Source organism: Trachurus japonicus, chromosome 20, assembly GCF_045865225.1.
Source record: "Trachurus japonicus isolate A0001 chromosome 20, Traja_1.0".
In the NCBI taxonomy this organism is placed as follows: Eukaryota; Metazoa; Chordata; class Actinopteri; order Carangiformes; family Carangidae; genus Trachurus; species Trachurus japonicus.
Window position 1 is genome coordinate 7,597,685 of NC_140926.1, and position 16,337 is coordinate 7,614,021.

At 41.5% G+C, this 16,337-nt stretch overlaps 2 protein-coding genes across 2 annotated transcripts in view; one reads left to right on the forward strand and one right to left on the reverse strand.

The window, feature by feature from the left end:
• Positions 1–732: 732 nt before the first annotated feature.
• On the forward strand, positions 733–7,116 carry rmdn1 (regulator of microtubule dynamics 1). The gene is made up of 10 exons (XM_085763391.1): positions 733–884; positions 1,478–1,583; positions 2,807–2,891; positions 3,665–3,824; positions 3,919–4,008; positions 4,731–4,786; positions 5,186–5,273; positions 5,422–5,452; positions 6,685–6,818; positions 6,945–7,116. Exons 1-10 carry the CDS (start codon positions 735–737, stop codon positions 6,984–6,986), a joined length of 942 nt encoding a protein of 313 aa, XP_085619517.1. The 5' UTR covers positions 733–734; the 3' UTR covers positions 6,987–7,116.
• Positions 7,117–11,198: 4,082 nt separating this feature from the next.
• The window catches only part of wwp1 (WW domain containing E3 ubiquitin protein ligase 1), a 31,589-nt gene continuing 26,450 nt past the window's right edge, over positions 11,199–16,337 (reverse strand). Inside the window, exons 20-25 of the mRNA XM_085763390.1 lie at positions 15,749–15,889; positions 15,518–15,638; positions 13,879–13,983; positions 13,605–13,701; positions 12,574–12,646; positions 11,199–12,330 (exon numbers count right to left, since the gene is read on the reverse strand). Of these exons, the coding sequence (XP_085619516.1) occupies positions 12,231–12,330; positions 12,574–12,646; positions 13,605–13,701; positions 13,879–13,983; positions 15,518–15,638; positions 15,749–15,889 (637 nt within the window). The 3' untranslated portion in view covers positions 11,199–12,230. The remainder of the gene's footprint in view (positions 12,331–12,573; positions 12,647–13,604; positions 13,702–13,878; positions 13,984–15,517; positions 15,639–15,748; positions 15,890–16,337) is intronic.

Sequence of the window (16,337 nt, forward strand, 5' to 3'; positions counted from 1 at the left end):
CAAGGATGGAACGTTCCATAGAACGTTGATGAAGAATGTTTTCCCGCGTAGCCCCGCCCCCGTTCGAACGCTCCTGAATAGCGTTTTTTATGCACAAAAGCTTTAACAAATGAACAAATTCAAGTTGTGCTTAAAAACTTAATAATAATGATAACTGAATCACAGGAGAAAAAAATCGGCAGTTTGAATTTCATTGACTATGACCATAGATATATACTATAGTATAATACAGTATATGGATTATGACCCTCAGCCCACGCCGTACATAAGTGCACGGCTTCTCGGGAGCGAGCTTCCCTCACGATTACAACTGGGCGGAGCTAAAAAGGAAAACAGACTAGAGCTTGAACAGGAAACAAGACTCACTTCAGTTTAAACTTTATTCTTCTTTTCTTTTGACAACCCGGTGTTTATCATTTGACATTCTAGTTGAAAACAGACAATTAATTGTTCTACGCACATAAACAAAGTGCAGGCCTACGTGATGTTGTGCTAAAAGACTATAGGAGGTAAGAATATATTCTTTCCCCCATGAAAAAGGAAAGTGATTTAAAAAAAAAAAAAATTAAACCCATATGTCAATGTGACTCAATACGTCACAGGTTTATGCAGCAAAAAACATAAAACATGTTTGTTTTCTCTTGTCTTGAATGTTTTGCTGATGTTTCTGTTTGAGCTCTTGAACGCAGCCTGTTCGTGTCTGCTATAAATATGTGATTCCGTGTCTGACTCCGATGGTTCAGCGTCTGGCGATGGCCTGGAGATCATTGACGCGGCTTGTGAGCAGGACTTGGTCCGACGCTGCGGCCGGGCTGAGGGGGGGCAGCAGCAGCCGGCCGTACTGGAGCAGCTCCGCGGGGAGGACAGCGGCCGCAGCTCTGGCCGTGAGTAAGACACTGTTTCCCGGCTTTGCAGAAGAGTTGATGGGGCTTTGCTGCGGAGCTAATGTAGGTGAAAGGGCAGCAGGCAGGCAGCTTTAACCCCGGGTCAGTGTGACCACCAGGACTGTTTGTAATCTAACTATTGTATTATTCACAACAGTGCAGTGACCTACTGTGTGGGGTTACCTGGGTTCACACCTGTCACCCCCTTTCTCTCTCAATTCAATTCAATTCAATTTGCACACCTGCAAACTGGTCACCTTTTGGCTACAGTCACCTTTTTCTTATGTCAACCAAGGCAAGGTAGTAGAAGTGAATGAAGAGGGTTTTAGTTTTGTAACTTGTCACCTTTTTCACTACTCCAGAGTTTGTAGGTCTGTTATTATTGGCATGAACAGGAATTTGTTGTTGCCAAAGCATTGTATAAACTATTTCAATATAACAAATACAGTATTACATATTTCAATATTCAGTAACAGATAAACAATATTCCATATAAACTACATTACAATAGAATTTTAATACAATCAGGTATAAATAATGGTGCAGGTTAAGATGTTAAAGAGTCCCTCTCTCTCTCTCTTTCCCTTGTGCAGAGTGGAGGAGCTGCATTCCTGCTGGGAGCTCCTGCTCTGTCCTGCCTGGGCTATGGAGCTTATCACCGGGTGCAGAGTTCAGCCGTGATCCACGCTGCAGGGAAAGGTAGGTAGATACAATACATGATGATAACACTGTGCAAAAACATGTGTGAAGAAGACGTTCAGATACAAATTATACACAAGTTTGGCACAAGTTGTTCAGTTTCTGAAAAAACTGTTGCAACCAAAGGATCAACTCTGGAACAACATCTGTGTCGCAAGTGTCTCAAAGCACATTAATAGACAGCGTTATAACTTGACTTAAATAATAGATTAAGGATGTCAAACATTCGGCCCGGATTAATTGACCAAGTGTGAAAATTACATAGAAGAGAGAAGAAGCATAATATTGTTAAAACAGCACATATTTCAGGTTGTTCATAATGGTTTGTCAAAGGATAGTTCATTAACATCTTAAAAATGTGCTTGTACTTCTTCCCACTAAATGAAAAGGGGAAACTTTCGCATTATTTATAGGTTATCATGCTTAACTTTAAATCAAATTGCACTGTATGTGACCCCTTAACTAAAATGAGTTTGACACCTCTGTTATAGATCAATACCCCTGTTTCATTCATATATTTAGCACAAACCTGATTCCTATCATTGGACTGTACTACTTTACCACATCCATTATAGATTTTCTTTTTACTCAATTCATTATAATAGCTCAAAAATCATAATATAATCTCCTTACTCAAATATAAAAACATACCCTGTCAATAGTTCTGTTCTGTTTTTTTAGGTTTTAGGGTTAATATTCAAAAGGTCTTATTACATGAGGTAAACATGGAGAATGTGACCTGTAACTGGTGTAACTGGTTTCTATATGTAGAGTAGACAGCTTCTCCCCTGAGATCATTTCAGCTGGTTTCTCAAGACCCTGTTGTTAAAAGATGTTTTTTTTTCTTTAGTCAACACTTCTATGTGAGTCTGATAAAAAAATATGGACTTATAAGACTTGTTTCCAGATGTTTTTAGCCAGTTACAGACTCAGGATTTAGAATCACTCAAAGCACAGAAACAGCCCTGGTTAAGGACACGTATTATCTCTTTATAGCTGCAGACATTACACATGTCTCTAATCTTGTCCTTTTTTATATTTTAGCTCTGCATTTGTTGTTGCTTGTCGTTAGTTTTTTACAGTAATGAAGTCAAAGATATTTACATTGAAGAAGCTGGACACATGACTGGTGGTTGATATGTTTTGACAGATGTGGTGGTCAGTAAATGCATGATAGCAGCTGTTAAATAAAGTTTTCTGTTTTGGATTTTGCACCCGTGCAGAGGATGTGTTGGAGCAGGCCGACTACCTGTACAGCTGTGCAGAGACGGAGAAACTCTACCAGCTGCTGCTGCTGCACAAAGACAAGTGAGACTCGCATTCTGCCACCAGGGGGCGACAAACTAAAACATTTAAAGGGATAGTAGCATTTTTTTAAAGTGGGGTTGTATGATCTACAAATAGCCCCTAAGTACTTTAATTGCAGTAGAAGACTCTCTGCACTCCTCCCGTTAGCAACATCAGCCCATAGCCCTGCCCAGAGATTTACAACATACAGTGTTGTGAACAGACCCAAAGAAACGGCCTATTTTCACGGCCTAAAAGAGGTTTTACGTGAAAAAAAATACACAGTTCCATTCTTCGCTATAATATAATATTTTCCAGCCCCTCAAAGTGCAGGAAAACGCAGTTTTTATTTGGACCTAACCAACTGCTGATCGGCGGGCGCTAACCCTGGGCGGAGGGATACGTGAGTTGGTTAGGTCCAAATAAAAACTGTGTTTTTCCTGCACTTTGAAGGGCTGGAAAAAATTATATTATAGCAAACAATGGAAATGTGTATTTCTTTTCAGTTAAAACCTCTTTTAGGCCTCGAAAATAGGCCGTTTCTTTGGGTCTGTTCACAACACTGTATGTTGTAAATCTCTGGGCAGGGCTATTATGGGCTGGCGTTGCTAACGGGAGGAGTGCAGAGAGTCTTCTACTGCAATTAAAGTACTTAGGGGCTATTAGTAGATCATACAACCCCACTTTAAAAAAATGCTACTATCCCTTTAATACACAACTGTACATCTAAAAGACGCCAGAAGTGGACAGTTATTATTATATAGTAACACACTGTAATGTAAACCTGTCCACAGTGACGATGCAGAGTTCCTGTGGAGATTGGCCCGGGCGTCTCGGGACTTGTCGCAGTTTCCCGACATGGAGGCCGAGCGGAAGAAGAAGCTGACGTTCGAGGCCTTCGAATACGCCAAGAGGGCGCTGGAGAAAGACGACAAGTGTTTCGCAGCGCACAAGGTGAGATGGTCTCATCATGGTTTTCTTTTCCAAAAGATGAAATGAAGACACTTGCAGGACGATTATCAGCTCATTACGACATGAATCTCTCCAGTGGTACGCCGTGTGTCTGAGCGACGTTGGAGAGTACGAAGGAGTCAAGGTGAAAATAGGAAATTCAACCATCATCAGGGGACATCTAGAGGTGAGAGGATATTTACATCAAACCAAATATTTTATAGTGGAATATTTTATGATACATTCTTAAAGGGATTGTTCAACATTTTGGCAAATAATCCCTATAGTCATACCAGTAGGTTTTGTCGGTGCAAAGTGTTTTTAGAACGGCGGAGCAGAGCCGCGAGCTGCTCAGAGCTACGCTACGCTACGGAGGCTCATGGGATTTCTTGGTTTCCCTCATCAAACTCATCAAATACACAATCCAACAACTCCACAACGCTCTGGTGGACAAGTTGTGACCTGCACATTCACCACGCTATGAGATAATAATGTAACGTTACAAGACAGAGTTGTTTTAGAGGAAAATTCATGCAAAACCGCTGATGCTTGTTTCCGTCGGGGACAGTTTTTCGGCAAGCAGTCTCTGCATTTACCTCTAAAACAACTCCGTCTCGTAACGTTGTGTTATTATCTCATAGCGTGGTGAATGTGCAGGTCACAACTTGTCCACCAGAGCGTTTTGGAGTTGTTGGATTGTGTATTTGATGAGTTTGATGAGGGAAACCAAGAAATCCCATTAGCCTCCGTAGCGCAGCTCTGAGCAGCTCGCGGCTCTGCTCCGCCGTTCTAAAAAATAGCTTGCACCAACAAATAAAGGTAACGAACCCACTGCTAAAACTATCCCTTTTGAACTATCCCTTTAAGTGAAACATGTTTTGTTTTTTTGTTTGTTTTTTTTTATCCCAGAGAGCGGTTGAGCTCAATCCTAAAGATGCCACTTCCTTCCACATCCTCGGCTACTGGTGAGTTTTATATAAAGAGATATAAACATGTCTGTAGTCATGGTGCAGGAAACTGATGCTGCTGGACAAATGATGCAGTCGTGACTATTGGACACTCAAGGAATAGAAACCAAGAAAAACTGCAAAAAAAAACCTAAAACGAATCTCAACCGATCTGCTGTGACATGACGAACATCTAATAAATCATATCAGAAACACTAGAAGAACCATATTTAGAGCGAAAACGAAGCATCTGTCCAACAATTCACCCTGAACCAAGTTCGATTTTAATCCCTCCGACAGACATTTGTCACAGCAGCAGGTCCAACTCATCGAAATCAAAAGAAACAGTTGTAATCTCAGATCTCAATGAGAAACTGAGCTTGTTAATTAACATCGTCCTCATGTGTCTGGTCTTAGGTGTTTTTCCTTTGCGGAGCTGCCGTGGTATCAGCGTAAGGTGGCTGCTATGATCTTTGCAACTCCACCCACGTCCACGTACGAGGAGGTGAGGTCATTATCTCTCCCCTTTGTTTGTTAAATAAAAACGTCAAAACGGCTTCAGGCTGGAACGATGTCAGGTTTTTTGTTTGTCTTGGCTCGGTTACAAAGCTTCGTTAAAAACCTGAATGAAGTCAGTGTTTGTCTCTTTTCAGGCGCTGGAGTTCTTCCTGAAGGCTGAACAAGGTAAACACACTGCAACTCAGGCACAAGGAATATATATTTTTTTCATTCAAAGGTTTAAATATATTTATTGATTGTCAGTGGTGGACAGTAACGGAGTAAATTTACTTGTACCTAAGTACATATCCAGATGATTTGTACTTTACTTGAGTATTAGATTTCTTTGGTACTTATTACTCTTACTTGAATACACTTCCTAGACAAATATTTTTACTTTTACTCAAGTTAATTTCTAGGAAGGCTGAAAAGTACTTGTTACTTTCAGGTCTGCTCTTTTTTTTTCTTTCTAAAATACTATTGAACACAAGCTGTGTTTGTCAAAGAAGGAAACCCTAACCCCTAAAAGCAGCACATCAGTGCAGGTGGTTTCAAAGAGTTAATTCTCAGAAACAAGAGTTAAAAGCTCCTTAAATTCATTTAGAAAAAATTATAGTAATTCATTGATGTGAAAAATAAGAAATTTACTCTTACTCTTACTTTTACTTAAAGTAAATTTAAAAGCAAGTACTTTTTTACTCTTATTCGAGTAACATGTCGACTGAGCTACTTTTACTTAAAGCAGAAGTAAGCGATCCGGTCGTTTTGGCTAATGCTGCGTTCCAGGCAGGCTTTTGAAACCGTAAATTACAGCTTCAAGTCACAACTTACGACTTTGTAGCGTTCCTGGCAACCCACTCGTGTTTTTCCGACCTGTTTTACCTGTGAAAGTCACTATAACGGCCACTCGTAACTTCCGACCTGTGAACTCGTACCAGATCGAACTGGTACGACTTCACAGGTCGGAAAAACACGAGTTACGGGCTGCCTTGAACGCACCATAACGTCTTTTCAGCCGATGGAGTTAGCAGCCCCCGCCCTCGTCATGGATCTATTGGTCCTCGTCCCTACGTCGCCACATTCACGCACATCCCTTGGCTGCACACACAGAGAGGACTGCCCCTTTATGCCGTTCTCTCTCCTCATTGGATAAAACTTGTAGGATACGAGAAAAGTTTTCTCCTCGGCTCAGAGCAGAGCAGAGTGACTGACAGACCCGTGTTTCGGTCCAAACACTCTATGTAAGTGATTGCTGTCGGAAGATATAACTATTTAAGACTTATATTAACACAAATATATCACTTACTTCTGCTTTAAAGTAAATTTAAAAGCATGTACATTAGGATACTTAAGTTTCTCTGTGTCCATCTCTGTTGATTGTAAATGTCTGAATGTTTTTATTTTTATTTTTTTCTCAGTCGATCCTGAGTTCTACAGTAAAAACCTGCTGATGCTGGGGAAGACCTACATGGGCATGAAGGACAAGGAGAAGGCTCTGTACTGGCTGACCAAAGCTAAAGACTACCCCGCTCACACCTTCGAAGACAAAGAGGTGACATTTTATTTTATTTTTTAACTTGTTTAAATCAGGGAGGCGTTCAAGTACCTGTGGGGATTTTGATGCATGAGTAATAGTAGTCGCTGATGTTGGTTTTACAGTCCGTTTATTTTTCTGCAGGTCCATAAAGAAGCTGTTGATCTTCTGAAGAAACTCGGATGAAGATGTTTTGTGTTTTTTTTGACCGTGACGCCTTTCAGACTTTTTTTTTTTTTTTTTGTACGGTGGCCCTGAAGGCTCAAAGACATGCAAATAAACAGACAAACGTGCTGCAAATTCAGAAAACGACTCTCATCAACATGACAACGCAGTGAAAAGTGTTTCCAAGGGAGACTGACAAAGTGATGGTCCTCCATCTCGGCTCGGGGCCCTGTTGTGGCTTTTCAAAATAAAAGCACAGAAAAACAAGTGCGTCACAGCAGGTTCATCACTTTTTCTTTCTTTTTTTTGCCTTAATTCTGATGGAGGAATAAATTTGCAGCATGTTTGTGTCTTTTCATGTGTTTGAAGTACTTTTAGATTAACAAACTGTTTTTTTAATGATTCATAATTACTGATACATGGGAACTGTAACTGAACACACTCATGCCTTTTGAGATAATAAGCTTGTGTCCAAACATTTAGCTTGTTGTTAATTTAAAATGACAATACACTTACATCTATTTATAATGTATATAATAATTATAATATACATAATTATGTTCAATCATTGTAGTTATACAAGCAATTTGAATGTTGGGAAGATTAAGAATTGTGACCAATTACTACTATATTAAACTGTTATTGTTTTTTCCTCTTAGCTTGTTTCTGTTTGTTCTAACATTTAATTGATCCATTCCTGGACAGTTACAGTTTTTCTCGATTGCTAAGACACATTTCTCAAAAGCTTCTCTCCTTTTCTCTGAACTGTGAACACAAACCCCAATTATCAAGCTACATTCACAAAACCTCAGACTCTTCTTGCAAAACCAAACTTTCACCTCAAAACAGTTCAATCTGTGCCCAAAACTGAACTATGTTGTCAAATCGTGCCCCGAGTCAATCAAAATTAAAAACACTACTGAGCAGCCACTAAACACTACATAGAAAAATAGAAAACACAACGCTCAGCACATGAAGCTGTAGAAATAAATGTTTATCGTTCACTGTCGGCTAAATGCATGTTGCAAAACAAAAAACCTGTGCATTTACACTGTAGCACTTCTCTCCTTCCCTTTCTTTCACCCTCCTCACCTCTCCACATCCATTTCATCCCCTTTTCCTTCCTTCTTCTTTTTTCTTCCCAGTTCATCCCTCCCTCCCTCATCCTTTCTTCCTTCACCCTGTCGTCTCTCATCTCCTCTTGCAAAACAAAAAACCTGTGCATTTAGCACTTGTACATAGTAAAAAAAACTGAAATCCTGTGCATTTACACGTAGCAGTTGTACAGTACAAAACAAACAAATCTTGTGTATTTAGCACTTGTATGCAGTATACAGTAAGCCTATGTAAAAATAAAGTACAAAAATATAGAAATGAGAAGTGCATAACTCAGCCACAGCATCATTTCTCTGTACTGGATCAGGCCACAGGACTTCATCCTGAACTGGTTTATATATGTTCCCTCACATCATTGGACACAAGTGTGATCAATTTTGAGTTGTTGTGTTCAACCGGTGAAACTTGTGCTTTACTTGTGTTTGACTTTTGCCACCTGTGCTCAGCATTATGCAACACAGGTGCATCACAATGAAAATGTGTTGGTAAGATGAGTCTAAACAGGTGAAAAGTGCTGATGGTTTTGCCAAAAGAGAGACCGATTCAATCAGTGGGTTCAAGGCAACTGGGAATTTGGTTCAGACAACAGGGTTTAGTGTTTTAGCAATTGAGGAAAAACTGTAAATGTATCTATAAACCAAACACACACACACGCACACACACACTGATTGGACTAAAAGGATTCAAAGCAGCAGTAAAGATGGTCAGATGCATTTATTAAATATGATTCTTTCCAAAGGCAATTAAAACAAAAATAAAATGATAAACCCAGAGCACATCACTTTTCTGTCAGAACAGAATAAAAATTTTTCCACCGGTGTAATTGTAAATCCTGAGCAGGCGGCCTCGCACAAAAAACAAAAAAGAAAAGAAAAGCAAGCGTGGTCATGGAGAGGGTCGTTGGGCACGGGGAGGGGCGGGCGGGGCGGGCGGTTATTCACTTTATGTGTTTGTATTTCATAAATCCATCTGTCTTCATTTAAAATGGGTCAAAGCAGATTAAAAATGAATCTTCTATACACATCGTCTCCAGTAAAGGGGCATTCTGTACAGTGTAGTTGGTGTTTACAGTGTGTATCTACACGCGATATGTTACAATTAGGGTGCGTCCATCAGGTGATCCACAGCATCGGTGATCAGTTTTCACGAGTTATAGTGAACGCAACCTGGAACGCCCCATTTCTATTTCTGATAAGAACCAAAAAAAAAAAGGCATCACAGATTTCCATCAATGGAGCGGCGGCTCTGTGTAATTAATTATAATATTTAAGTACTTTATTTACTTTCATTATCTTTATACAATGAATATTCACATACAGTTGATTTTCTTTGATTACAGGTTTCTGTTCAAAAGGAAGCACAGTTACGCAGGTTTGACTCCTTTGCCTCCTTTTGCTACAGTAAAATGTTCGTCCCCCTCCTCGCAGCTGAATTAATGTTATATACATGACTGATAACTTCACTAATCACGAGCTCCTCCTGAACGAACTTAAAGCATCTTTTTTTTCATCTTTTCTTTTTTAAATTTAAGCTTTAAAGTTTAGTTCAGATAACTGACGGAAAGAATAAAGCACCAGAGTCGTCGTTGCGTTAACGATGGGGTCGGGCGTGACAAAAACAAAAAGAGGGCGTCTCTCCCCCTCTGAAGCGTTTGAGGAAAGAAAACAAAACGAAACAATAGAAACATACAGCAAAGCAGTGCATCATCATCATCATCATCACCAGGCTCGTTTCTGCGTCAGTCTCTGAACACATCACAGGAGTTTCGCCTGGTCTGTGGCACATTAGTGTCTCTTTTACAGAGTTTTATCATCTTTTTTTATTTTTATTATCATTATTTGTAAGTAAATTAGCCTGAACTTTACTGATTGATACACACAGTTCTTCACCAGTTTAAGGCTTTTGTGTTTGTGTCAGCTCAGATCAATAATAATCTTCTCTGAGAGCACTGTGGCTTCATCTTGTGCAGCTATAAGGCTGTTACACACTAGACGATTTTCAACAAATATTCATTCAAATATACAAATATTGGGCGACCGCACACAGTTTAAACCTATTTAAACATTATTATCCTCTGAATACACACAGTAGGCGGCTAGACACAAAATCTCGCGAGATCAAACGTGACTTCGGAGGATAAACGAACGCATCGGTGTGCGATCTTTCTCAAATCTCTGATGTGAAGACGTGTGGGCGTGACTTATACACTATGCAACGGCGCGAACTAGACGAGTACGCAACATCTGGTTAGTGACGCTTCCCGGTTTGCTCGCTACTGCGCGTATCTCCGTCCGAAATGGCCCGATCCTGACGATTTCGGATCGGGAGAGAGCCCGACTCGATCGGGATCAGTAAAAAAAAAAGAAAAGAAAGAATGTATGTGTATATGTGAGGATTATTTAGACAAATAGTCTTTTACCAACCCTACGAATCCGACCCAAAATCGTCTAGTGCGTCCAGCCTAAGCTGTCGACGGAGCAGCCGCTAGCAGATACACACACACACACACTCACACACTATATGCGACAATCGTTACTCTAACAATACTTTACAGGTGCAGGTTTATGACCCAGTTAATACTTTCAGAAGCCCCAAATTTCTTCACTTTACACTGTTTGTATGTATGTATGTCTGTATACGTCGTTTTAAAGAGGTGAGATTTGATACTGTGCTTCTATTCTACTTCATGATGATCGTTTTTTTTTACCAAATTTAGCCATACCACCGTCTACGGGACATTCAACAACATTTACTGCCATGATAATGACAGTTTTTTACGCAGCGCTGTCTTCATTTTGCGATGAGGGTTGGTTGGTGGCTCCTTCCAGGACACGTGTAGATGAACTGAACGGAGTACATTCATCAGGATTTTGTGAACGAGAGGTCTTTTGACCTTTTATTACAACACAAGATGAGAGATGAGATTCTTTCAGTTGTCACATATAATGTCGTCTTTGATATATTCATGGTTAAAAATCTCTGAGTGAGTGTGTTTTTTATCTGGTGCGATGCCAAGAAGTGAGGCGTTGAAGTAAAGGGAGATTTTGCATGTTGTCAAAAAAGAAAAAAGACAAAAATCAGCCGAACGCACGTGAACAACTGAGTCGCTGAATCTCTTTGTGTTTTGTTTTGTGAGGATTTTCCTAAACAGCTCAATGTTTAAATGAAAGCTGTGAAGTTGCAGTCGACTCAGTCTCTGGCTTGAATATCTCCACTGTCGACGACACACATTCATACTCAATATTTTTCCTTTTTGTCCCCGTGTTCCTTTTGATTTTTGATATAGAAGCTTTTCGTCCAGCAGCTTCACACTCGATTAGTGTCTTTGTCCGAACAGGATGATCCTGATGATGCTTCTCTCTCTCTCTCTTTCTCTCTCTCTTTCTGGGCCGACGTGACGTCCACCACAATCTCACTGAGGGTGAAAACTGTACGAGACGGTTATTCTCCACTTTGTCTGCTTCAGACAGTTTGCCTTTTACATGATGGTTCAAAAAGAAAAGAAAAGAAAGGAAAAGAAAAGGTAATTTAGAGACCGAGCGAGAGTCCATGCTAAAACGTCTCTGTGTGTGTGTGTGTGTGTGTGTGCGGTGGTGGAAGACAGTCTTCTCATCTTCAGAGGCAGCCATGCAAGCACGCGAAAAAAGAAAAGAAAAAAGATTGCAGTAATTACTATGGATCCAACGGGGGAAAAATAAGAAAGAAAAAAGAAAGAAAGAAATTCAGGCACCAGACCGCAGCACTACTCCTGCCCTTTTAAAAGCTCTATAGAACTAGAGCTTTAAAAGTAGATTACGCTTCTACTATAAAATCCTCTCAAAAACACGTTCAGTCTATTTTAAAAAGCCAGTCAGCAGTGGGGAGGAAATTAAAAAAATATCCATGATTTCTGTTTTCGAACAGAGGAGCACAAAATGCTGAAATGCTTGCATATTTCATGATGGGGTATCATATACTATATATAAGGGCTGGGGGACAGGGCTGCAGCAAAATGATGCTGCAAATTAAGATTTGGTTTAAGATGAGAAAATAGCTTATATACATTGGTGGTTATCTTGTGCAATTTTTTTTTTGTTTTAGTTTGTTTGTTTGACTGAATAAACAGCGATGGGGGAGGAGGAGGGAGACGACAACAGGGCTCCCCCTCCTCTATTCTTGGCCAAATCCTTCTGTTTCCTCGATGGCGAAGAGCAGCTTCTCTTTCAGCTGTTCGAAGCTTTTGTAGGGAGGCAAGTCCAGACGGTTAAAACTGCAAAAACAGATAGTAAGAAAGAGATAAATGTTGGTATAAAAGTTGCACAATTAAATATCTGATTACATATAAACCAGAGATACTGATTGACAGGGAGAGAGTTTCTAGAAATCACGTTGTATTGTGTCGTATTTGAGTATTTCAAATGTCAAACAGTGTCCTTCAGTAACGTCCGTTTATCATAAAACTACTCTCGCAGAAAAGCTGAGGGCTAATTCCCGTGAGTCTCCATGAACTCACCACGTGTGGCTCCGAGGAAGCCACGTGTCCTTCCCCACCTTCTCGATGCAGAACTTCTGGGGCCCGTTACTTCCTGCAGAGCAAAGACAAAAGACAAGCAATCAGTGAAAGGAGATGCCGATGTGTCATTGCTGTTGGTTAATGTATAATACAGTTATATTTGCATATAACAGGCACATTTATCCATTCTATAAGTGATAGTTCAACACTTTGGCAAATTGACCCATTGCCATAATCCCTACAGTTTTAGCAGTAGGTTCGTTACCGTTAATTGTCGGACCTGGTGCAAGCTGTTTTTAGAACGGCGGAGCAGAGCCGTGAGCTGCTCAGAGCTACGCTACGGAGGCTAATGGGATTTCTTGGGTTTCTCTCATCAAACTCATCAAATACACAATCCAACAACTCCAAAACGCTCTGGTGGACAAGTTGTGACCTGCACATTCACCACGCTATGAGATAATAACAGAACGTTAACGAGACTTACACCAACAATTAAAGTTAACGAATCTACTGCTATGACTACAGGGATTATGGCAATGGGCCAATTTGCCAAAATGTTGAACTATCCCTTTAAACACTTGAAAAATATCCATCCATGCATGTAAGATACATTTGAACAGATGTTTCCCTGTCAATAATCATGAAAAATACACAAACTCCTGTCAAATCTCAGCTGTACAGAAGCCAAACCCACTGGACGACATTTCATCATCCAGCAGTGGGACAACGAAATCCTGACTGTACAGCCAAAGCAAACAAAGAGTATTTCATGGTCAGAAGGTCGAAAATCTACCGGCTGAGGACCCCCACCCCTCCCACACACACACAAGAGGCACTGAGGGAAGCTGCGGTGAAGATACAAATCACCTCTGACATTAAAGGAGCAGCTGAGCCTCTACACTTTAACTAAGTCCATTATTTTACTCTAAATTCAATTAGCTGCATCTCAGAGTCTCTATTATGTGTCTAACTCTGACAGTGTGTGTGTCTGTGTGAGTGTGTGTCTCTGTGTGTGTGTGTGAGTCACTGACCCATGAGTTCGGCAAAGCCACCCAGAGGAAGCCTGCAGGTTCCCGTGACGAACTGCATGAGCCGCAGTCGCACTTCGTTGTCCACTTCTTTCACCAGCTGCAGGGGAGGAAGTGACAGCAAACACGTCAGTCGTCAGTGAGTCACGAAGCAGAAACAGCAGCAGCAGCTTGTCAATATCACGCACACACACACATATACACACACACACACACACACACACATTGGGGGAGAGGGGGCAGAGGGTGAAGGTGGAAAAATAATGTGCCTCTCTACCTGCCAGAACCAGATGATCTGTTTGCTGTTCCTGGTGTAGTGGCGGTACACGGTGTTCCTCTGCCAGTCCTGCAGATCCACCTCCTGCATGCCGCACAGCATCACCTGCCACACACACACACACACACACACACACACACACACACACACACACACACACACACACACGATGAGAAAACAGGACATACAGACAGAGCAATGAGTGTGTTTATCAACTTATTTAAAAAAGGGATACTTCACCCAAGAATCAATAATTCACCAATTTTCTACTCACACTCATCATGCCAAGGAAGGGTTTGGAGAACTTTCTGAGTCATCAAAACGCTTTAGGAGTTGCAGGGGGGGTCCGGCTGGCAACGGGTTTTCATATAATGGCGGCGGATAGAGTTCACTTTTGAATCGTCCAAAACACACACTATAGCCGTTTTCCCACTAAAATTAGCGGGTCGACGCAGGTTTTTTAAACGTGGGTCGACCCGCTAACAATCGGCATTTGGCCCCTTTCCCATTGACCAAAATGAGCCGAGTCTGCCCCCCCCGCTGAGGGATCAGACAGAGCATAAACCAGTCGCCCCGCTCTCATCCGTGGTGCGAGAAACACAGTATCATGCCACAGCCGCCCGCCGCGGAGTGAGGACTGTCACTTCTTTTTTTTCATTCGTTTTTGGTCAGTGTTCTTTGATCTTTTGATCCCAGTCTCGAATGAGAGCAGAGCGGAGCAGAGCAGAGCTTTGTTTTGGTACGTGATATGAGACGCTACTGGCACGATGACGTGGCGCCACGTAACGCTCAACGTTATCACGTAAATTAGCGGGTTGACCCGGGTCTGGCGTTCCCACTGCAAGCCGATCGGAGCCAAGCGAAGCCGATTTTAACCCGCGTCGCTTGCCGAGTTGTTTGACGCGGGTCGGTGTGCCTTTCCCACTGCCACCAAAAGCCGATTGTTAGCGGATTTAAACAGGTTTTTTGGCCAGTGGGAAAGGGGTATATGAAACATGCAGATACCTCCATACTGCTCGTCCGTACTGACCCAAGTGTCCTGAAGCCGCCACATGAAAAAGTTGTTCGGAAAAAATGTATTTGATCTCTGTTTTTAGCCTTGTTGTAGCAGCAGCTCCCAGTGGCTCTGTAAGATTTGCTGCAAGATGTTCGTTCGTCGTTGTAAACCACTGGATGTATGATGTAAACATGGAAGAACATCGCAGCAAATCTTGCGCATGCGCACAAACATCAACAGAGCCACAGGGAGCTACTGCTACAACAAGGCTAAAAACAGAGATCAAATTCATTTTTTCAGAACAACTTTTTCATGTGGCGGCTTCAGGACACTTGGGTCAGTACGGACGAGCAGTATGGAGGTATCTGGATGTTTCATAGTGTGTGTTTTGGACGATTCAAAAGTGAACTCTATCCTCCGCCATTACTATATGAAAACCCGTTGCCAGCCAGACCCCCCCTGCAACTCCTAAAGCGTTTTGATGACTCAGAAAGTTCTCCAAACCCTTCCTTGGCATGACGGTGAGAAGAAAATTGGTGAATTATTGATTTTGGGTGAAGTATCCCTTTCTTTAAGTAATGATTAGTTAACCATATTGGTCATTTAGTTGAAGCCTAACTCGTGTGGCGGACGAGTGCTCACCTCCAGCTCCTTTTCATCAAAGTACTGGAGCCACTGAAGTGGAACCACCTCGTTGAATCCATCCAGGAAGGCTTTCGTCTGACCTTCGACCCCCCGGGAGAACCGCCACTCTGCCATCAAACTGCGAGCCAGAGCGAGAAAATGTAATTTACATCAATTATTTACTTAAAAAAAAACAAAAAAAACACCAGATATCGCTGCAGTCATCGTAAATCTGTGGATGCAACGAACCCGATATACTCCTCCTTGTTCTCCTCGGTCACCAGGACGTTGGTGCCGTCGGGTTTCAGGTCATGAGACGTGATCTTCCCCAAGATCTCCATGTCCACGGAGAAGTACATCTCCAGGCCGCACTCCTCGATGTTGTTGTCCCTGAGGAGGAATGGTGGAAAAAGACTTGTTATTATAATGTGAGTAATGTGTCTGCGCCTCAGACTCAACCGGCTTTTGTTTCGTTTTTTTTTTGTTTTCTTATCTGCAATTAACTGAGTCATCGTCCTCCCCCTCCTCCTCCTAGTAGCTCTCATCTGTGTTAATGTTGCTGAGCTGCCTCTTGTATCTACATCTGCATCCTGGTGGAGGTTTCCATGGTTTTCTCCCCAACAGTACTACAACATTTACTTAGTATGAGACGTTTTGTACTTTCTGTACTTAATTCTGTCATTTTAAAAGAGGAACTGTGCAAGTCCAGCGTTTTTTTTTTGCTGTTTTTCTAAAGGTCAGAGGGTATTATGTCTAGATAATATGCAATATAATATGTTTTTTACTCTTAATTTACTTATTTTCTCCCCCTTTTTTTCTTTTTCATGTCCTGTACTGG

What these genes read in the sequence shown, in the direction of transcription:
- rmdn1 (XM_085763391.1), top strand. Translation starts at nt 735, where the DNA reads ATGGTTCAGCGTCTGGCGATGGCCTGGAGATCATTGACGCGGCTTGTG. An exon ending in CTGCTGCTGCACAAAGACAA is followed by an intron (nt 2,892 to 3,664) that starts GTGAGACTCGCA and finishes ACCTGTCCACAG; the next exon opens with TGACGATGCAGAGTTCCTGT. An exon ending in TCATCAGGGGACATCTAGAG is followed by an intron (nt 4,009 to 4,730) that starts GTGAGAGGATAT and finishes TTTTTATCCCAG; the next exon opens with AGAGCGGTTGAGCTCAATCC.